Here is a 23,972-nt window from a genome sequence, read left to right on the forward strand (position 1 = left end):
CTCTCGGTCATCACTGTGGGTGGGACATGTCCCCAAAATTACCCACGATAGTGCAAACCTAGCCTCTCAAATGTGATCTGAAAATAGACGGTCCACATGAGACAGGCCGGATCCACTAAACGCTATGTAGGATAAGCTTAATCTACAACGCAATGTGTGGGGATCAGATTGACTTTTTATAAGATCCAATCCGTCCATCATGTTAGAAATTTCATGTTCTTATTTTTTTCCAACAATCAGGCCACTCCAAACCTTAGGTGGGCCACACCATGTGAAATCATCCAAAAGGATACAAAAGCACTTGTTGTGGCCCACCTGAATTTCAAATGATCTGATATTTTTCTGTTCATTAATTCTGGTGGGGGCCATATAATTAATAGATTGGATGAGATACAGAGAACAAATTGGGCCCACACCCCATGTGGAAGGTTTTTTAATAGTGGCTGTTGCCATCTCAACTGTTTTTTGTCGTGTGTGGTCCATATATTTTCAGATCGTTTTTTGTGGAAAATGAGATCACGATTTTGAGAACATGATGGACGGATTGGATTTCATTCAAACACCAACGTGGGCCCCAAACATCGCGCTGTATATTAAGCTTAACGTACAAAGCTCTGCACTGGATCCCGTCTCAGATGGAATACAGCGACAGTACGTACACTCAACTGCAAAAAAGGCCACAGAATGGATCCAACATTCCAACGGTTCAGATCAGTGGTCCATGTGTCCCAACATGCACAAACCAGAAACACGTGTACACAGTGCACATATCCTCGGTCGCGGACGACATAACTCCTATAAATTGGGCATGCGCCATGCAGTGAAAACGAACGCCACAGTCACATTGCTCTTAATTCATGCTCGGCCAGAAACAAGTTCATACACAGCTGCAATTACTGTGGCTCAAAACGACCGCAACTTCAGTCCAAATCTACAGATTTCTTGAGTAAGGTTAGTAGATAGTTTCTTGTCTTTCTTCATCCTTTTTTCTGTAGTCTTTTGAGTTGTCATTTGTTATTGGAAATTTGAATTTTGATTTTTGGGCCCTTTTTTTTTACTGAATTTGGAGTGTTTTGTTATTATCTAATTTGTAGAAGATTGTAATTGGAGAAAATTAAAATGTCAGATTTGACGGCATTTGAAATCTGATTTTTGTTTTAATTTGAATTTTCTTGTAAATGGGCTATTAATATTTTGAAGCAAACGGGTATTGCAGAAAATAGATTTTTTTTTTTTTTTTTTTGGATTTGATGCATTTTTCAATTTTGGGTTTTCTTATAAAAGTGTTTTGGAATGTGAAATTGGTAAAAAGAAAAGGATGTGGAATCATTTCTAGAGTTTGTAGAATGAATTCTACCAAGGTTTGTATTTGTTGGGCTTTTGATTCTTCCCGAAATGTCCATTTGGATTTGATCAAACGGTTGGATTTTTCTGGAGATTTTGATCTTTCTGGCTTTTAGTTCTAATCGAAGGTTGTGATTTCTCGCCAATCTGATTTTTCTGGTTTCTGGGTTTTGTTTTTGTTTTCACTAGAATTATATCAAGTCTTGCATTTCTTGGAACTGTTGTTTGGTTTTTGAATTGAAATATGATTTTATTTTTAATTTGAATTTTCTTGTAAATGGGCTATTAATATTCCAAAAAATAGATTTTTTTTTTTTCGGTTCAGATTGACATTGATCCAAACTTAATCCGATGAACGGTCGGATCTAACTGGGCTAACTCAATCTATACTGATCATAACTTTCGATTTAGATCCGTCGAATCGGATCGGATCTATCGGATCAGTCACGATTCTACCCAACTCTAATAGTGATTCTCTGGAATCGGATTGGCTGCTGTACCACACATCAGATATATAGCTGCCGTGGGTACATGTGGCACGAAGACGAGAACTGACAGTCCTCGAGCTCCAAGTTGTACGAACGATTCAAAGGAGATCAAAGTGACATGGCCCATAGTGATGTATTTATTATATCTAAACTGTTCATCTATTTTTAGAGATCATTTTAGATTATTATCCAAAAAATAAATCATATCCAAATATCATATGGACCACACCACAAATAGTAGCGGAGATAATGATTTTCATCGGTAAGCAATTCGTAGGGCCCATCGTAATGTTTATTTTTCATCCAATCTGTTCATAAGGCTAAAAAGACCTGAATGAAGAGGGGAGAAAAAAAAAATTTCATATTGATCCAAAACTTTTGTGACCCCAAAAGGGGTTTCAATGGTAGACGTTCAATTTCCCACTACTTTTTTCAGTGTGGTTTACTTGATAGTTAGATTTGTCTTATTTTTCATCTCAAGCCTTAAGACGAGCTCGAAAAATGGGTGGACGGTTTGGATATACCAATTACCGCATAATAGGACCCACGGAACTTGCTTAGGTCGATACAACAGCTATTTAGCTGATGTGACCAGGTACGCCAGCCAATCTGCTTTCCGATTCTTTACCGTTGCCGACGAATCTCTTCCACGGATTATAATATATTTGATGGAACCCTGGTGGAAAAGAAATGTAAGACCATCAGTAGTTCGCGAGATCACCTTAGTTTAGTAGTCCACAACAAACTGTACCGTGGGATTTTTAGCTGACCACGTGTGAGGAAAATTCCAGTAGTAGGAAGATCCTACCCATCTGATCAATCGGCTTTTCCAGGATCTAAACCATTGGTCAGAGTAAAATCTCCCTCTTTAAGCCTCACTGACATAAAGGTTGAAGATTTTCTGTCCATTGAATGGAGTTGATAACCTTACATAGGTCTCGTGCACCTTGTGACCACTAGCACAGTACCAATTCAGGTGGTTTGGAAAGTACTATCCTACTTCATAAGATAGTCGTCCCAAAACATCCAAAGTCAGAAATCATGAGATATTTCAAGACCTACCCGGGTTGTCAAATTGCACAACTGGCGAATGACTCAGCAGTCCGACATATCTCTCTCAGTCATGCTGTGGGTGTGTCATATCTGGACGCAGATTACCTGCGAAAGCTGGAAATTAGGTGGGGCTTACTGTGGTGTTTGTGAGAAATTCTCCCTATCCACCCATTTTATGAGTTCATTTAAGGGCATGTTACAGAAAATAAACAGTATCCAAAGCTCAAGTGAGCTGAAAACATGATAATTAAATGTCCACATGAAATATACGTGGGGCTCAAAAATTTTCATTCATGCTAATATTTTTATTTTCAGTTCATTTCAATAGGAATGATGTTATTAAAGGTATGAATGGCATCTAAACATCACGGTTGAACCCAGGAATGTTTCAATGGTGGGAATTTTCCTAACCACATTTTCCTTAAGTAAGGCTCACTTGATACGGCTCATTTTTTGTAACATGCCTTAAAATGAACTCACAAAACGGATGGACAGTAAGGATTTCTTGCAAACATCACAGTGGGGCCCACCTAAGTTCCCAGCGCAGGAGGCGTCCTGTCATGTCCCCAAAATTACCCACGATAGTGCAATCCTAGCCTCTCAAATGTGATCTGCAAAATAGACTGTTCACGTGAGACACAGGCCGGATCCACTAAACGCTGTGTAGGTTAAGCTTAATCTACAATGCAATGTACGGGGACCATCATGAATTTTTCATAAGATCCAATCCGTCCATCATGTTAGAAATTTCATGTTCTTACTTTTCACCAAATATCAGGTCACTCCAAACCTCAGGTGGGTCACACCATATGAAATCATCCAAAGGGATCCAAAAGCACTTGATGTGGCCCACCTGAATTTCAAATGATATGATATTTTTTTTGTTCAGTCATTCTGGTGGGGCCCATCTTATGAATAGATTAAATGAGATACAGATAAAAAATTGGGCCCACACCCCATGTGGAAGGTTTTTAATGGTGGCTGTTGCGATCTCAACTGTTTCTTGTCGTGTGGCCCACATGATTTTAAGATCTATTTGATTTGAAAATGATATCACAATTTCTAGAACCTGATGGACGGATTGGATTTCATTCAAACATAACTAGTGGGCCCCAAACATGGCGCTGTATATTAAGCTTAATGTACAAAGCTCTGCACTGGATCCCGTCTCGGATGGAATACAGCGACAGTACATACACTCAACTGCAAAAAAAAAAAAAGAAGGCCACAGAATGGACGGACATGAATTTACCAATCTGAAATATTATGCGGAACCTTCCATCTGCAATTGGATCCAACATTCCAACGGTTCAGATCAGTGGTCCATGTGTCCCAACTTGCACGAACCAGAAACACGTGTACACTATGCACATATCCTCGGTCGAGGACGACATAACTCTATAAACTGGGCATGCAGAGAAAACCAACGCCACAAGCAGAGTGTTCATAATGCATACTAGGCCATAAACAGGTTCATACACAGCTGCAATTCCTGTGGCTCAAAATCACTTAAACTTCAGTCCAAGTCTACTGATTTCTTGAGTAAGGTTAGTAGGTTTCTTATCTTTCCTTTTTTTTCTCTAGCCTTTTGAGTTGTCATTTGTTATTGGAATTTTGATTTTTGATTTTTGGGCCCTCTTATTATTATTATTTTTTAATACTGAATTTGGAGTGTTTGGATAAGATTGTCATTGGAGAAAATCAAAATGTCAGATCTGACGGCATTTGAAATCTGAATTTTGTTTTTAATTTGAATTTTCTTGTAAATGGGCTATTAATATTCAGAAAATTGATTTTATTTTTTTTTCCTGGATTTAATGGATTTTTGAATTTTGGGTTTTCTTATAAAAGTGGTTTGGAACGTGAATTTGGTATTAAAAAAAAGGGTGTGGAATCATTTCTAGAGTTTGTAGAATGAATTCTAACGAGGTTTGTATTTGTGGCGCTTTTGATTCTTCCTGAAATGTCCATTTGGATTTGATCGAACGGTTGGATTTTTCTGGAGATTTTGATTTTTCTGGCTTTAAGTTCTAATCGAAGGTTGAGATTTCTCGCCATTCTGTTTTTATTTTTATTTATTTTTTTCTGGGTTTTGTTTTTGTTTTCACTAGAATTATTTCAAGTCTTGCATTTCTTGGAACTGTGTTTGGTTTTGAATTGAAATTTTTATACTTCTATACATGTATATTTTTGGGTGTTCTTGTTAGAATGTAATCAAAGCTTGAATTTCTTGAAATTTTGAAGCCATTTGGTTTTTGGGTCTTTTTCCTTATCTCTTAAGAATCTAAATTGCAGAAATTCTCAATTCAAGGAGCTATAAATCTCAATATTTGATTGTTTTCCTCCTCTCTGTGTTTTTTTTTTTTTGGGTTCTCTTTATTAAGTGTCCAAACATGGCCATGGCACCCACAAGCAAAGTAGTTCTAGGCTCCATTGCCTTTGTCATCTTTTGGGTCCTTGCTGTCTTCCCCGCCGTGCCATTTCTCCCAATTGGCCGGACCGCCGGGTCCCTTCTCGGCGCCATGCTCATGGTCATCTTCCGTGTGATGAGCCCCGACCAAGCTTATGCTGCCATTGACCTCCCCATCCTCGGCCTCCTCTTCGGCACCATGGTTGTTTCCTTCTACCTTGAGCAGGCCGACATGTTCAAGTACTTGGGTCGGCTCCTCACATGGAGGAGCCGTGGTGGCAAGGACTTGCTCTGTCGAATCTGCCTCATCTCCGCAGTCTCGAGTGCGTTCTTCACCAACGACACCTCTTGTGTTGTCCTAACTGAATTCGTCTTGAAGATCGCTCGGCAGAACAACCTCCCACCTCAGCCATTCTTGCTCGCGCTCGCCTCCAGTGCGAATATTGGATCATCAGCGACCCCGATCGGGAACCCACAGAATCTGGTTATAGCTATTCAAAGTAAGATTTCATTCGGGGAGTTCTTGGTAGGGATCATCCCCGCCATGCTCCTGGGTGTGGTTGTCAATGTTTGTATTCTCTTATGCTTGTTTTGGAAGCTGTTGTCTGTTGAGAAGGACGTGGAACTGGCAGCAGTAGCAGAATTCGTCGCCGAAGACGGTGTGCATTCGCATCGGTTTTCACCTGCAACAATGTCACACGTTACGTCTTTGGATCCTCCGGAGTGGAGTCCAAGGTTGCTTGTGAATAGGGATCCCGGTCATCTCGAGAGCCTTAAAATCCACACGAGTATCAGTGAGAATGATATACAGAGACAGACACCTGGCAGGATTGAGTCTGTGAAGACTTCAAACGCGTCGAAGGATGCAACTGGAAGCGCAGAACTTGCAAGAGAGGAAGTTGTCACGTCAAGGCAGTCCGAGAAGGGTGGTTTAAATGACGATGCCCAGATAAACTGTGGGGAAGATTCAGCTTCCGTCGATTCTTCAGACGGAAAGGAAGGTGTGATGGCGTTGTGGAACAGGTGGAAGAGGTTGTTCTGGAAGACATGCGTTTATCTTGTGACTGTTGGAATGCTGGTTTCACTGCTGGTGGGGCTAAACATGTCGTGGACTGCAGTTACTGCTGCTCTTGCTCTGGTGGTTATTGATTTCAAAGATGCCCGACCATGCTTGGAGAAGGTAAACACCCATCGACTTTTCGATTTCTTTTTGAGGGAGCCTAAGGGAATATATTCATTTTTTGCATGAATTTATTGCTGCTATAGTAATACTTCTAATAGATTGATATTGACAGTCATGGATTTTTGTTTTAAATGATTGAAACCATGCTATCCAATAATAAGAACGGTCGTTGCTGTTATGGTCTAAATCTTTTTTAAGAGAAAAATAAAATAAAATAAAAATGTATTGACCATGTATCGCCCCGTATTAGCCCATTAAGCCCCCTACAGTCTATTACAAGTTCATTAAGGCCATTACAAGCCCTTTTTTTTCAGATCAGCCATTACAACCCTATACCGTGTAATGGGTCCCACTGTCACCAGAACGGCTGTTACCTAACCATTTTTTAATACCTTGATTGAAACTGCATGCTATTTGAAAATTTGCTGCGTGGATCTTATCCTTTCTCAAATGACTGCAATTTTCATATTTTTAATGAGAAGTTTTGGATGATCATTGTGAAGATGTTCCATTCTTTTACTCCACTCTTAATGCAATGAATGCCAAGGCATTTTGGGCCTGTTTGTTTGATGTATATAGGGTTTTTCCAAAATGTCATGGACCAAGATGGACACCCTCTTCAATTCTACTTCCTATTAACTTTCTCTCAAAACAAAACTGATATGACTATCCAATCTGATTTGATCTGTGCCCTACATGAAAACATACCCTTTTTTAGTTCATGTATTTTGATGGTTCCTAATGCTATGACGTAATGAGACTAATTTTAGTTCGTGCAAACAGGCCCGTGGACCTTGCTGTGCATAGAACATACCTGTCTAATATGGACCTGCTATGCATAGAACATACCTGTCTAATATGAACCTTGTTGTGCATAGAACATGGTGATCATAATAGGAAAAGAACATACCTGTCTGAGAAACCATAGCTGAGAATAATAGAATATTGGGATCCTCCTCTCCTTACACCTGAATTTGGAAAAATTAGATAGGACTTGCGTTTCTGACTTGTGTGTAGGATCGGGGACCTAACACTTGTTATATAGTTGTTGTGGTGAAGAGAGTTTGAAACCCATCACAACTCTCTTCACACGGCTCCACACTTTCAGAATCCTAGTAGAACATAAATTATTATGTGCGTAACCACAGCTATAGCATTCCAACCCCTTATACAGACTAACACAGGTATTCTAGAAGAATCACAAGGAAGTGGGGCCCACTGGTATACCCGTTTACATCATCCAGCCTTTAGGTTAATCTGGACCATTGATCGATGAGACCCACCTCATAGAGATCTTACATTCTCCCATTTGGGCCACATTGATCAATGTCAATGATTAATCTTTTGAAAATACTTTTGAAAGAATTTGTTTTGATTTTGAGAAAACATCCAAATGGTTAACCAACATAATTATAGGATGATACGGGTAATGCTATTCAATCAGGTCTATTAAGATTATCAGCATCGAATCGCGGTAGTCATCACAATATTTAATTTAGGCGAAGTGAGGCTAAGCACGATCACAAATGCATTCAACCTTAACGACATAAATCAGAAACTAGGAACTGTGGTATAAGGATTAGACATGTAGTGTGATGATGTATGTCTATCCTTAAGAGGTCCTGAAGCTTTCAAATGTCTCAAACGAAACATGACTGAAGTTCTACTTACTCAAATTAGATTGTGCATACTAAGTGAAAAATAGAAATAAAACTTTATATCAAAATCATCAAAACTGTATAAAATGAATATCTCTTGAATGTTTGTGAAAAGAAAAGTACTCTCAACTCCTGCTAACCAAAAACATCAGTGGAATCAATGACTCTCATGGATGTCATATGCTCCTGAAATGGCGTGATAGAGAGCATTTTAGTGAGCGGATCTGCAATTATGTGCTCATTGTCGATGAACTCCATAGGCACTTAATGATTTTGAACTCTTTCCTTTGCAACAAGATATGTCAATATGCCTCAACCTTGATGAATGCTTGTTGTTACTAGAGAAGGAAATCACGGCTAAATTGTCGTTAAATATTCTCAATAGTTTCGGGATATGTTCAATACCAGCAAACTTGAGAAGAAACTCCATAACCATAACGCCTAATTAAATGCCTCGTAACAGGCAATGAATTCAGCTTCCATAGTGGATGAGGCTGTGGTAGACTGTTTCATGCTTTTCCAAGACACAGCTCCTCCAACCATCATAAAGATCTATCCTAAGGTAGACTTTTTAGTGTCAACACAGCTAGCAAAATCTACGTCTGAAATCCAATCAACTCCAATTGATCAGATTTTCTATATGTGAGTTTGAAGTCCTTTGTTCTCTGTAGATATTGTAACACTTTCTTTGTAGCTATCCAATGTTGCATTCCTGGATTAGATAGGTATCTGCCTAATATTTCAACAATAAAGGCAATATCCGGTCGCGTATAGACTTGAGCATACATTATGCTCCCTACTACTGATGCATACAAAAATTTCTTTATTTAATTCTTTTCCAAATCATTCTTTAGACACTGAAATAGGCCAAATTTGTCACCTTCCACAATGAGCGACTGTCCAGAAGCATAATTTTTCATGTCATATATCTTTCAAGTACCCTAGTAATATATGCCCTCTATATCAGGCTAAGTAGTCCATGTGATCTGTCATAGCAAATTTGAATGCCGGTGACATAAGAGGCGTTACCAAGATCCTTCATTTCAAATATTTAAGATAAGAATTTCTTGGTGTCGCTCAATATCCTGATATCACTTCTAGCCAATAGAATATCATCAACATACAAAATCATTATAATGAAGTTACTTCCACTGATTTTAATGTAGATATATTTATCTGCAGTGTTTTCTACAAAACCATATGAGGAAATTACTTCATGAAACTTTAGGTACCACCGTCGCGATGCCTGTTTCAACCTATAGATGATTTCTTTAATTTACAAATTAAATGTTCTGACCCATTAACTACAAAACCTTCAGGTTGTAATATGTATACATTCTCATTTAGATCCATATTGCGAAATATTATCTTTACATCCAACTGATATAAATCTAAGTCCATATGAGCTACAAGATCTATTATAATCTTGAATGAGTTTTTCTTAGATATTGGTGAGAAAGACTCCTTAAAGTCAATGCCCTCACGCTAGTTAAAACCCTTTGTAACAAGTCTGGCTTTATATCTTTCGACATTACCCTTGGAGTCCCGCTTGGTTTTAAATATCCATTTACAACCAATCAGCCTTATTCCAGTGGGTAACTCAACAAGATCTCAGACTTTATTGTCCCTCATGGATTTTAATTAATCTTTCATGGCATCAAACCAACGAGAAGGATCAACACTTTGTTTGCATGACTTGTGTAAAGGATTCAGTATCCTTTTCGATCCCTATGTCAAAATCGTGCTCCCGTAAGTATACGATGTAATCATCTCGATTTACAGGTCTTCTCTCTCTTTTGGATCTTCTTAATGGTTCAGCCTCTAGGGTGTTTTTTTATTTTTCTCACAATGGGTTGTATTTGAGGCTCATCTTGGTGTTCTACAGTGATTGGAGGGTTGACTGCAACATTTATATCCACATGATCTTAAGTGACTATGACCGGAGTCACAGTCCTTTCTTCCTCAAATACAAAGTTTCTAATGTTTGTGCTCCCATTGTTTTCAGTGTCCTCAATGAATGTGGCATTCCTAGTCTCAACAATCCTGATAAAGTAGGAAGGACAGTAGAATCGAAAACCTTTTGACCTTTTTGGATATCCAATAAAGAAATAACTTATGGTTATAGGATCGATCTTTCTTTCATGCGGGTTGTAAATTTTGGCTTCAGTAAGATATCCCCAAATGTGTAGATATTGGAGACTTAGTTTTCTCCCATTTCATAGCTCAAAAGGGGTTTTCTTTACTGCCTTGCTGGGGACCCTATTAAGAATAATGAACTGTAGTTTTGATCGCATCACCCCATAGAGATTCTAATAATGTCAAATTACTAACTATGCTTCGCACCATATCCTTAAGGGTACGATTATGTCTTTCAGCCACAACATTCTGCTCTAGAGTACCAGGCATAGTGTACTAGGCGACAATACCACAATCATATAGGTATCTAGCAAATAGTCATGGATTGCGTCCTGATTCATCATATCTACCATAGTATTCACCACCACGGTTGGATCTGACAACTTTAATCCCTTTAACGAGTTGATTTTCAACTGGCATTATAGATTTTAAAGGCATGAAGGGCATCTAATTTCTCACTGATAAGACAGAGGTACCCGAAATAAGAGTAGTTATCTATAAAGGTAATAAAATATTTGTGTCCACTCTAGGAATCTATAAGGAATGGTCTACAAATGTCCGTATGTATCACCTTTAAGAGTCCTACACTCCTTGTTGCACCTTTCTTTCTAGTTATAGTCTGTTTTCCCTTTATGCAATCAATGCATACTTTATAATCAGAGAAGTTTAGAGAATGAAGAATTCCTTCTCACACGAGCCTGTCCAATCTCTCACGAGATATATGACATAGTCACCTTTGCCATAACATGGAGGAACTCTCATAATCTAGCCTTCGCTTAGATCCTACTTTATTTCTATGCAAGGCATTAACATTATAAACGTGTGAGGTAATGAAGTCTGATTGGTATAAGTTGTTCACCATATTGTTGGTGCTAACTCTAATCGAATTAAAGTAAATACTTAATCATTTATTCTTAAATTGAAATGAATATCGCAATTTATCCAAACAAGAAATAGAAACTAAATTACGCCTTATAGAAGGCACATAAAATGTATCCACTAAATAAAAAAACTAACTAAATTCTAACTTAAGCTTATACTCTCCAATTGCCTCCATGTCGACCTTGACACCATTGCCTACCTATACTAAGCGCTTTGCATAAGTTGGTGGCCTGGTCTATAGTAATTCCTGCATGGAAGTGCATATGTGAATAGTAGTTCCCAAATTTATTAACCAGGAATCTACTGACACATCGGTCGAATTAGATTCAAAACAAACAAGAACAGAGTTATTACTTTTCTTTATGAGCCATTTCTTATACTTTTCACAGTTTTTTTTAGATAGCCCACCTTTTTGCAAAAGAAATAATTATTGCCTTTAGCCCGTTTGCGGTTCAATCCATTTCTTGATTGATTCTCATAGTTTCCTGATGGAGGACTAGAGGATCCATTATTCGAACCTTGGTTCCTTTTCCTTTTTCATTTATTCCCATGCCCAATGCCCTGAGGTCACCATATTAACATTTTATATTTTGCTCAATTGCCTAATCCTATCTTCTTCTTGTACACACTAAGAGATTAGTTCATCCAATGTCCATATGTCCTTAAAAGTGTTATAATTCACCAGGAACGTACCGTATTGAGGAGGTAGGTTGTTCATGATCAAGTGAATTAGTTGTTCATCAGTAAGTACTAGGCCTAGCGAGCGGATCTTATATACAACTTCGATATGCTGTATAATGTATTCACGGATATTTCATTTTCTGTCGTAGGATGAGTGAGTTAATTTATTTTTTTTAAAAACCCACTTCAGCTTTATTTGATTTTTTGAATCGGTTTCTCATTTCGGTTAGGAAAGCTTTGACCTTATCTACTTTAGGCATGACGCCTCTCATAGACTCAGAACGATTAATCTCTGATTCAGGGGCATCATCAGATGGTTTTTGCAGTTCTGGTTTTATCAGGGAAAGGTCTAATTGCAGGCAACATAAGATAACTTCAATGGATTCCTTTCAATGAGCATAGTTAGATCCATTTAGGGTAGGGACGTGGTACATATTAGTTAGAATTGAGACTGAAATGGAAGAGATATATATACTCACATTAGTTCATTATTTTCATAAATCATTTCATGAATAGAAACAATTATTAGGCAAAGTTAATCAATTCAATTACTGAGGAAGGCATCAACTGAATTGTCCAGGGTGAAGATGGGCCCAACCATCACATCCTGGCGATGATCTGTTATATAGTCATCATTCCTCCCGTGGGAGGTAATGTTAATACGTTAGTGATCCTCCTAAACATGAAGTTAAGTGATGTCAATTATGTAAATCTAAGACACTTAACACATATGGGTAAGATGAGTCTTTCAGCTTTACATGACCAGCATCATTTACTTCACCCGTTCATGTTTCTGCCAAATGGTAATCGTCTGTGTTTTCGTTACCGTGTGCATGAAATGTGAACACAACTGCAAGCAATCCTCTAACTAAAATCCCAAATATTACAAGTCTGAATTCGTAAAAATTTTCACTGATTGAGGTCACTATGGTGGCTAACACAACTAGATCTAATCTTATGAATATGGACTCAGGATTGTGTTTATAATCCTGCCCTCAACGGATTATATCTAAATCAGTCTGATTCGGCCCACAAGGCGGTTGGTATTGATCATTTAGAAATGAGGAACTTTAAAGAGTAATAGATAGTTATGTTTTACTTTTCCTCATTCTAAATGGTCTATATCAACTCCTAAAGGACGGGTAATGGACCTACTGTTAGGTCGTGTTAAGACTCTTTATGATCTGGTCACCATCAATGCGTGTTATAAGTCTAGTCTATAGCATTCACGTGATGGATAAATGGCATGGAAAGATTCAAAACAAATACTTAGATCCTTACATTAGTGTCCATTAGATGGACATATCAGATCCAATACTTGATGAAAGTTCCTTATTCTAATTTTCGTCCATCTAGTGAATGTTCTAGATTATACACTCATTTTAATCTAAACATACGGTTCATGTTTGATAAACTGATCCGTAACAGACCCTAAAGGGAAGACCCGGTATAACATCCCAAGATTTCACGGCCAGAGTTTGTACTCATGCCCGAGAAAATCAGGTGTTAATGATATATAAATTGGATGCTTTTGAAAATCGCACTTTTCTTTTTTCATTTGAATCACATCCAGATACATTCATGAAGGTAGCATTCATGAGAATAAAAATCGAATATTTATTTCATCAGAGTAAAAGAATTCAATGAATAATTGAATGCCCTTTCAATGGGAGCTTATTACATTTACCGAGTTCGCAACGGAAGTATAAAACTAAATCATAAAACTGTCTTCTTATTCTTTTAGCATAATCTTCCTTAAAGAGATTGTTCACTAGGTCTTCAATCTGTATGTCACCTGCATAATCTGTATGGTTGGGAGACAATCAATGCCCTACTCATAGTGATGCCTATCCTTTAAAATTAATAATAATTTAAGAGATTCATAAAAGTAATATAAGGATTTTGATATGACTCGCACTCCACTAATACATGAGATAGTAGTATGCACAAATAACCTACATGAGGTGCATGCCTAACAAAGTGTGTGCGGCTCATCATACATAGTGATCATCACAATGTGGAATATAATTTATAGAAAATCCAACTAGACCTGTATCCCATAACTATGGATATTCATTAGCATGATCAACGCTAATGTGGATTTACGTGAACATCTCAAGGCAACACAACACGCGGTTGGGGGATTTACGTAACATAATGTGCTCATGAAACAACTATTTGCGACATCCAATCCTAAAAAGGTGATGTAGCACGCATGGCGATTTACCTACATCGATTGTGCACTACGCCAACCAACCCATGGAATTACATGCCGACCAAGAGGGTCGTTATCCGTATACGCATTACATCCATGATAAATATTGAGTCACTAGTTGTGATACATCTTAACACATCACTTGTAATGCCGCGTGTTTTCAGGATCTGAGTATATGACTCATTTTCCAAAAACCCGAGTGTTAACCTATAGAAAGCGAAATTCCATATATATATTTTTCCTTTTAGAGTTAGCAGTTTAACGTAGAATGGACAAATCAATATAAGAGAAGATTTACAATTTACATTTAGAATATACAAAAGGCTGCCCATAATGACTTATACAAACTAATGTCTCAATACTTACAATTACAATGAAATAAGATTGTATGTTGAACAGAGTAAATTATAACAAATTTTGAGCTGTAAAAGCACGTAGCAACTCTTGGCAACAAAATCAGTCATCTTTGACAATGGTACCCTGCTTCTCATCAATATGAACATAAATATCATCTAGGCCATCTACTCTACCTATACGGTTGGATATTTGATGAATGAGTGGCCAGCTCAGTGTGAATTCCCCTCAAGATTACACACCGCCTCCTTAGCAAACATAGTTTAAAGAAAAATAAGGAAACATTCCAAAACAAGCAGGATGCAATCTTATTTAGAATGCATGGATGTTTGAATGCACATCGACCTGGGGATGCTCATCCAGTCAGACTTGGTATCGTCACCCATGCATAAGACTGGTCACCAGCGTAGCATATCTCGTACAGCATGGTGCCAAGTCATCAAAATAGATCGATAGTCAGTGGTCTGGGAGCTAGCGAAACGATACCCCAATGAACCTAAGGGCACATGCTACAATATCCAGAATTAGTCACCTATCTCGCCAATATGCTATGAATGCATGATTAACCAAACCATTTATTATTTCAATTACAATCAACCAATTTAAGTAACTCAATGGTTAATACGAAGGGCTCATCACCCAGTGTAGGCCGACATCTTAGGTGTAGTGTCCCATGACCACCATCCCCTACTCATAAGGTTTTCCACCTTATGATGTTTAATAGAACCCCTCTACGAATGGTCGATCAAAAATAACTTCAAGTCATGGGTCACATTTCTCATATCATCTGTTTAGTTGCATCCCAAGTGTGGCTCACATGCAATAGTGGGATTTTTCCCACGTATAATGCTGTGAATTGAATCTTATGGGTGGCTCACAACAATTCTCTTAACATGTAGAGGTACATGATATTAAATGACGGTAATAGAATTTGTAAAGAAGCATCATGAAACTAAAGTATGAATTCTCAAGTAATGCGATGTTAAAACATGGAATCAATGATCATTGCATGTGTGTGTGTGTCAAGGGTCAAGGGTTCAAGTACCCACCAGTGGTGAAATCCCATGGTGTGCGTGTGTGGGGTGTGTATGTGCGTGTGTAAAAAAAATGATTGTTGCATGTGAACAATGTTCATGAATTATCAACTGGCATGTGAATCTAGCATGTAACACTTATTTCATGTGAACATGGTTTATCAATCATAGATCAAGATGGGACTGTTAATAGAATTTTAATGCAAATAATTAGAACCTTAAACTAGTGATTATGATTTAGATAGATACTATGTTTGGACTAACTTAGATATGGAAAGCCCAAGGGAAAAAGTCATCACCTTCCGGGTTGGATTCCCTTATGTAGTTCTACCTTTTTAGCGGTCAATCCACGATCCAACATCACCCGATCAAATACCTAGGGTCATTCCACAACAAGAGATTAATAATCGAATTTAATGGATGACCTTGACAACTCCTAGCTACCTAGGCCCGGTTCAGTCTTTTCTCCCATACAATGATGATGAGGCCTGCCTCCATGCTCCTTGGCCACCTCAATTAGGTGGGCTATATGGGACTTATCCAACCCATGAACTTGGGCCCGAACGCATGTAAACTGGGCCTAAATTGAGGCTGGGCTTAGTTCAGGTCCAACTGTTCGCCCCCAACATGTGGTTGGGCCTGGCTGTTTGGCCTGGCCCAGCAGCGGCCCAAAGCATAGGTGGGCTGGCTGTCTGGCCCAGCATGTGGCCCACAATGTTCAGCTTGTGTGCGGCCCACAGTTGCGGCTGGGCTTTCTGGCTCGAGCCAGTTGTGTAGCCCACTGAGCTTTGCTCAGGTACGACCTACAACTGGCCCAGACGCTGCTGGAAGTCTAGTTCGGCCTAGACATGTTGCCGGAGGCCTAAATGATGGCCGTTCTCGGCCTAGATTCTGACCTAAATGATGGCCGTTCTTGGCCCAGATTCCAGGCTGATTCCGGCCTTGATCTAAGGCTGGTTTTGGCCAAGATTTCAGGCTGATTATGGCCCTGATCTGAGGCTGGTTTTGGTCCAAATCACGGCCCAATGCATGGCCTGATCTCGACCCAATGTATTTCCGGGCCTGAGCTGCATTCAAGACAGATTTCAGCCCAGGTTTGTGACTGTTCTCAGCCAAATCTCAGCCCAGTTCCGTGACAGCATTCGGTCCAAACTTGTAGCCAATTTCAGCCCTGATTCGAGGCCGGTTTCGGCCCAGATCTCAGGGCTGGTTTCAGTCCGCATCAAGCTAGGTTCTCAACTCTTGCTGTCGTCTGAGTCCGTCTCAGACCTGACCTTGTCTTGGCCCAGCAACAGGCGAGTTTCGGCCCGGTTTTCGGACAACAGTAGCCCTGATCAAGAGAGCCAATCAGCCCTACTATAATTGGAATTAAGATGGACTAACGGAGGAGGGGTGCTCGACATTACCTAGACTTTAATGTCTGTTGAGTCGAACCAGTAGGTAATGTAGTAGCTCGGGTGCGATTGGCAATACTACAGTTGTACCATCAGCAACATCAACCACTCAAGCTTGGGCTTGACCCGAACAACCTGGTGCAATCCTTCTACCTTCTCTCTTCTTCCTGGGCTTCTTCTCACACTCTCAGAGATGTCACTAGTCTGCACTAGTTCGACTCAGTCTGAACAAGCCAGGTCAACTGAGTGCATCACCTAGTTTACACCTAATCTTTCTCTCTTTTCCCTGGCACACTTTTCCCTCACACCCACTTTGTCTCTCTCTACTTTTCTCTCTTTCTGGATGGTGTCTACGGGCTACACTAACACGACTCGATCTGACTTGAACGGCTCGACTTGGTGCAGTGCGGCACCTGGTTTTACACCCAACACTAGACCTGACCTCTCTCTCTCTCTCTCTCTCTCTCTCTCTCTCTCTGCGAGCTTCTCGGTGGGAATCTCTAGACAACCAGTTTGCTCTTATAGAGCTGGGACACGTGCGAACGAACCCTTCAACGGCTGGGATTTGGTGGCCGAATGCATGTATTCCTCTCAGATTTTCGCATGCATGGAATCCATCCATCACTGGGGATGGGTTCCTGCTGTTATGGCCCACAAGAAAAGTAAGTTTTTACTTATTGTGGGGCCCATCTCATCATGGTGGGTCGGGCAAGCTAACAGGGAAGATGACATGGCCAACAATGGCCAATTTTTCTCTACGGTGTTTCAGTGTGATTTGGTCCATTTGAACGAATCAGATGGGACCGCTGATCACTGCGGGGCCCACTTTTCGGGTCTTTCATCGGCGTTTCACCACCTCACACTAGTTTTTCTGCCTCATGCGATTTTCTCGCGAGAAGAAACCTTCTCGGCCTCCTAGTCGTTGCTACCCTAAAGGGAGCGATGGAGATTGCTCCACATAGCCTGACAAAAGGCTTGGATCAAGCCAGCAAGCCTTTCCTTAATGGGAAAACTCTCGACAGCCTTTCTCACCGATGAGAGGTTACCTGCCCATTTTTGGCAGTGATTAGAAAGCTCAGATTGAAGTTCGAAAGAACAACTAGGATGGAAGGATAACAGTTGTCGCGGATTGCTTACTTGGAAAGTCTTGCAAATGTCTGTTTTACAGAAAACACTGTTAGCCATCCGAGGCTACCCACACCACGTGTACATGCACGCCTACATGGGTCGGGACGATCATCATGGGGTTGGTCGCCTGGGGCTTTCATATCCAATGGACGGTTCAAATCATCCGAATGGTGGCTCGAAATGGGCTACAATACGTCCAAAGAGGACGTCTCCCTGTTGTTCCTTGCTCGTGCACATGCACGTTTGCATGGACTTGGTTGGCCAACATGGATCTGGTCGTCCGGATCATGTAAGTCCGATGAACGGTCTGGATCTCATAGATGGTGGCTGAAGGTGGGCCACAATTTGCTCGAATGGGTTAGGATGAGCTACTTTAGCCAACCAACATGGCCATGCCAGGTTGCCCATGCCGAATTTACGAGATTCCATCATATCGATGGTCAAATTCCAAGTTTACTTCTGTTTTTACTATTTTTAATAAGTTTTAGTTTGATTATAACTCTTCATCCGTTGGGCTTTAGGAGTTGTGTCCAATATGAAAAGTGCTTAGAATAATTAGGAGAATAATGTGGTTAAGCCACATAGGACACCTATTATAAAAACTAAATTTACTATTTTTAGTAAGTTATGAATTTTAAGGAGTTTTACTTATAGTTTAATTCCTAAACTTATTCCAAGTCTTGGTATCCCTATTTAAGGGGTTGTAGACTCATTTATTTGATCAATCAATTATTCAACAAGTTTCTTTCATATATCTTAGAATTATTTTTATTTTTCCTCGTGGATTCGAGAAGTCTCTCAGAGGAGTCCAGAGAAGCTCTGTGGATTCGGAGTAGTTATCCTCGAGGAAGACGGTGATTGACCTCATCACGTTCATCCCTATGTCAATTGGTATCAGAACGAGGACTCCCCTCGGGCCAATGGCAAACAACAAAGGTATGAATAAAAATCATGTGGATGGTCATCTAGGGATTTGTTATCTTTTGAAAAGAATGGAAGCTTTCCACCGGAAGAGTCAGTTGACCATACAAGGGTTGTATGCAACCCTCAATCGTATTACGAATGCCCTAATTCTACCCCGAGCTCAAAGTGATGCTCAATTACTCGTACGTAGTTGCTATACGCACAACCATGATTAAATACAGTGGATTCCACATGGTATCATTAGATATGATCTCATGGGTTAGATCTTCAGCCGAAAATACCCCTGCATTAATCACCCTCAGTGAGGAGTATCGCCCCCAATGAAATCTCGAACACGAGACCTCCCGCTCTGATACCTCTTTGATCCAGGACAACTAACCACTTGTTTTAAAAGCTTGATGTAGAGTGGGTCATGGACACTTTCATGACCAAGATGGACCAAAGAAGACCCGATCAAAGAAGGAGATCATCAAGACCATCAGAACCTTAAAACAAGCATATGTCGCAAACCGAAATGAGTTGCTCGACGTACCATATATGATTTTGGTGTAGGATGAGCTAATTTAGCCAACCAACCCAGCTTTGCCAGGTTACCCATGACGGATTTGCGAGATTCCATTATATTGATGGTCAAATTCCATGTTATTTCCGTTTTTACTATTTTTAATAAGTTTTAGTTTGATTATAACTCTTCATCCGTTGGGCTTTAGGAGTTGTGTCCAACATGAAAAGTGCTTAGAATAATTAAGAGAATAACTTGGATAAGCCACATAGGACACTTACTATAAAAAGTAAATTTACTATTTATAGTAAGTTATGAATTTTAGGGAGTTTTACTTATTGTTTAATTCCTAAACTTATTCGAAGTCTTGGTATCCTTATTTAAGGGGCTATAAACTCATTTATTTGATCAATCAATTATTTAGCAAGTTTCTTTCATATATCTTAGAATTATTTCTATTTTGCCTCGTGGATTCGAGAAGTCTCTCTGAGGAGTCCAGAGAAGCTCTGTGTATTCAGAGTAGTTATCTTTGAGGAAGGCGGTGATCAACCTCATCACGGTCATCCCTGCATCAATTGGTATCAGAGCGATGACTCCCCTCGGGCCGATGGCAAACAACAAAGGTATGAACAAAAATCATGTGGATGGTGATCCAGTGATTCGTTATCTTTTGAAAAGAATGGAAGCTTTCCACTAGGAAAGTCAATTGACCATGCAAGGGCTGTAGGCAACCCTCAATCGTATTGCGGATGCCCTAATTCCGCCTCGAGTTGAAAGTGATGTTCAATCACCCGTAGTTACTGTACGACACAACCATGATTAGATACAGTGGATTCCACATGGCATCATTAAATATGATCTCATGGGTTAGATCTTCAGCTGAAAATACCCCTGCATTAATCACCCTTGGTGAGGAGTATCGCCCCCGGTGAAATCTCGAACACGAGACCTCCCGCTCTGATACTACTTTGATCCAGGACAACTAACCAATTGTCCTAAAAGCTTGATGTAAAGAGGGTCACTGACACTTTCATGACCAAGATGGACCAGAGAAGACCCAATCAAAGGAGGAGGTCATCAAGAGCGTCAGAACCTTAAAACAAGCATATCTCACAAACTGGAATGAGTTACTCGACGTACCCTAAATGATTTTAGGGTAGGACGAGCTACTTTAGCCAATCTTGTTCATGCCGAATTTGCGAGATCCCATCATATCGATGGTCAAATTCCATGTTTATTTCTGTTTTTACTATTTTTAGTAAGTTTTAGTTTGATTATAACTCTTCAACCATTGGGCTTTAGGAGTTGTGTCCAACATGAAAAGTGCATAGAATAATTAGGAGAATAACCTGGTTAAGCTACATAGGACACTTAATATAAAAAGTAAATTTACCATTTATAGTAAGTTATGAATTTTAGGGAGTTTTACTTATAGTTTAATTCCTAAACTTATTCCAAGTTTTGATATCCCTATTTAAAGGGTTATAGACTCATTTATTTGATCAATCAATTATGCAACAAGTTTCTTTCATATATCTTAGAATTATTTCTATTTTTCCTTGTGGATTCGAGAAGTCTCTCTGAGGAGTCCAGAGAATCTCTGTGTATTCGGAGTAGTTATCCTTGAGGAAGACGGTGATTGACCTCATCACGTTCATCCCTGCGTCAATTGGTATCACAGCGAGGACTCCCCTCAGGCCGATGGAAAACAATAAAGGTATGAACAAAATCATGTGGATGGTGATCCAATAATTCGTTATTTTTTGGAAAGAATGGAAGCTTTCCACCGAGAAATTCAATTGACCATGCAAGGGCTGCAAGCAACCTTCAATCGTATTGCAGATGCCCTAATTCTGCCCTGAACTTAAAGTGATGCTTAACCTCCTATAGTTACTGTACGGTACAACCATGATTAGATACAGTGGATTCCACATGGCATCATTAGATATGATCCCATGGGTTAGATCTTCGGCCAAAAATACCCCTGCATTAATCACCCTCGGTGAGGAGTATCGCCCGTGGTGAAATCTCGAACATGAGACCTCCCACTCTAATACCACTTTGATCCAGGACAACTAACCACATGTTCTAAAAGCTTGATGTAGAGTGGGTCACAGGAAACTTTCATGACCAAGATGGACCAGAGAAGGCCCAATCAAAGGAGGAGGTCATCAAGACCGTCAAAACCTTAAAACAGGCATATCTCGCAAATTGGGACCATATGTGATTTTGGGGTAGGACAAGCTACTTTAGCCAACTAACCTGGCTATGCTAGGTTACTGGTGCCGAATTTGTGAGATCCCATCATATCGACGATCAAATTCCATGTTTATTTTCGTTTTTACTATTTTTAGAGTTTTAGTTTGATTATAACTCTTGTTCGGTTGGGCTTTAGGAGTTGTGTCTAACATGAAAAGTGCTTAGAATAATTAGGAGAATAACATGGTTAAGCCATATAGGACACTTACTATAAAAAGTAAATTTACTATTTATAGTAAGTTACGATTTTTAGGAAGTTTTACTTATAGTTTAATTCCTAAACTTATTCCAAGTCTTAGTATCCCTATTTAAGTGGTTGTAAACTCATTTATTTAATCAATCAATTATTCAACAAGTTTCTTTCATATATCTTAGAATTATTTCTATTTTTCTTCATGGATTCGAGAAGTTTCTCTGAGGAGTCCAAAGAAGCTCTGTGGATTCGAAGTAGTTATCCTTAAGGAAGACGGTGATCGACCTCATCACGTTCATCCCTGCGTGAATTGGTATCAGAGCAAGGACTCCCCTCGGGCCGATGACAAACAGTGAACGTATGAACAAAAATCATGTGGATGGTGATCTAGGGATTTGTTATCATTTGGAAAGAATGAAAAGTTTTCCACCGGGCGAGTCAGTTGACCATGCAAGGGCTGCAAGCAACCCTCAATTGTATTGCGAATGCACTAATTTCGCCCCGAGCTCAAAGTGATAATCAACCGCTCGTAGTAGTTGTACGACACAACCATGATTTCCGTAGAGCACTGCCGGTGGTTAATCGTAGGGCTACACCAGATAATTCGAGTTCTAGTGACGATGACCTTAATGAAGGCTTTCCCCAATGACCATTTCATGGGAGTGATCGTCTAGATCATGCTAAAAGAAACTATTGAAGTAAGGCTGAGCGTTTTAGTTTTAATAGTTTATTATGTATAGAAGATTTCCTCAATTGGCTAGCCGAAGTAGAAAGATATTTTGGTTACGTGGATGTGCTAGAGTATAAAAAGGTAAAGTTAGTAGCGTTTAATTAAAATATAGTGCTTCTGCATGGCGGGAGCAATTACAAATCTCACGTGCCCGATAGAACAAAGCGCTCATCTCATCATGGCCACGAATGAGATGCCTTCTTCGATCATGATTCCTCCCTAGTGATTATGAGCATATATTGTTCCAAAAATACCAAAATTACCGACAGGGGAATCGAACCGTCATAGATTACACTGAAGAATTCTTGCAGTTGGCAACATGAAAAGATCTGTTGAAAACTGAATCGCAGAAGGTAGCACGATTTATATGTGGGTTACGATCGACGATTCAGGACCGAGTTCAGATGCACCCAGTCAGGACCGTGGATGAAGTAATTCAGTTGGCAGGTAGGGCAGAAATACAACTTGCAAGAGTCCCTATTCAGCCTTACCCTTAAACTCGATCCTCTATGACGGGTCCCACACAGGATTTAACACTGACATGAGGAAAAGAATCAGTAGGAGGACATCCTCAACCTTCTACAACTAGTGAGAGCAACCCATCGAGGCCTCAATGCCCCACAACCCACTTAACCATAAACGAAGGGAGCACTAAAGGTGATGCCGTAAAAGAAGACCCTGGCTTTGATGAACATGAATAGATCGTAGAGGAAGGAGCAGATGGCGTTGAATTGATGGGCGAGGATCGTGACGAATCTCTAGTTGTGAGGCGATTACTGTACACTCCACGGAAGGAATTACATCCACAGCGACACAACATATTCTATACTCGGTGTACTATTAACGAAAAGACTGTGCTATAATCATAGACAGTGGCAGTAGCGAGAACATTATCTCAAGAGTGATGGTGGACAAGTTGCAGCTATTAACGACAAGACATCCTTCTCTGTACTCAATTGGCTAGATATAAAAAGTGAACGAGACCAAGGGAATGAACAATGTACCATCTCATTTTCAATTGGCAAAACTTATAAAGATTAAATACTTTGTGAAGTGTTTGACATGGAAGCATGCCATATGTGATGCAACCCACCGAGGATGAGACAATATTTACGTCTTCATCAAGGATATTCGAAAGATAATCCTTGTCACTATAGCACCAAAGAAACACCCTAAAGCTTCTAAGTGGAGGGGAGTTCCTTCATAACCATTCGAGATTTCGTAGAAGAATCTAAAGAAACCGGCGAAGTATACGCCATAGTCATAAATGGCGAGGAATCGAAGCCCTTAGACATTAATCCAAGTTTAAGGTCGTTCCTGAACAAATTTAAAAAAGTCTGGCATAAAGATTTACTCGATGCAGCAATAAGGAAAAAGAAGAGAAGAGACCGTGTACATTCTCCT

General features: G+C 39.7%; 1 protein-coding gene across 2 annotated transcripts in view; it reads left to right on the top strand.

Annotated features, from left to right (window-relative positions):
- Window positions 1–854: 854 nt before the first annotated feature.
- Window positions 855–23,972, top strand: part of LOC131231369 (silicon efflux transporter LSI2-like) — a 41,228-nt gene continuing 18,110 nt past the window's right edge. Inside the window, exons 1-2 of one of the 2 annotated variants that reach the window (XM_058227532.1) lie at window positions 855–951; window positions 5,270–6,475. In XM_058227532.1, coding sequence (XP_058083515.1) covers window positions 5,279–6,475 — 1,197 coding nt within the window. In that variant the 5' untranslated portion in view covers window positions 855–951; window positions 5,270–5,278. Of the gene's footprint in view, window positions 952–4,329; window positions 4,433–5,269; window positions 6,476–23,972 lie in introns of those variants that run through there. The other variant, XM_058227533.1, reaches the window with a different exon arrangement.

Source organism: Magnolia sinica, chromosome 17, assembly GCF_029962835.1.
Source record: "Magnolia sinica isolate HGM2019 chromosome 17, MsV1, whole genome shotgun sequence".
NCBI classification, from domain to species: domain Eukaryota; kingdom Viridiplantae; phylum Streptophyta; class Magnoliopsida; order Magnoliales; family Magnoliaceae; genus Magnolia; species Magnolia sinica.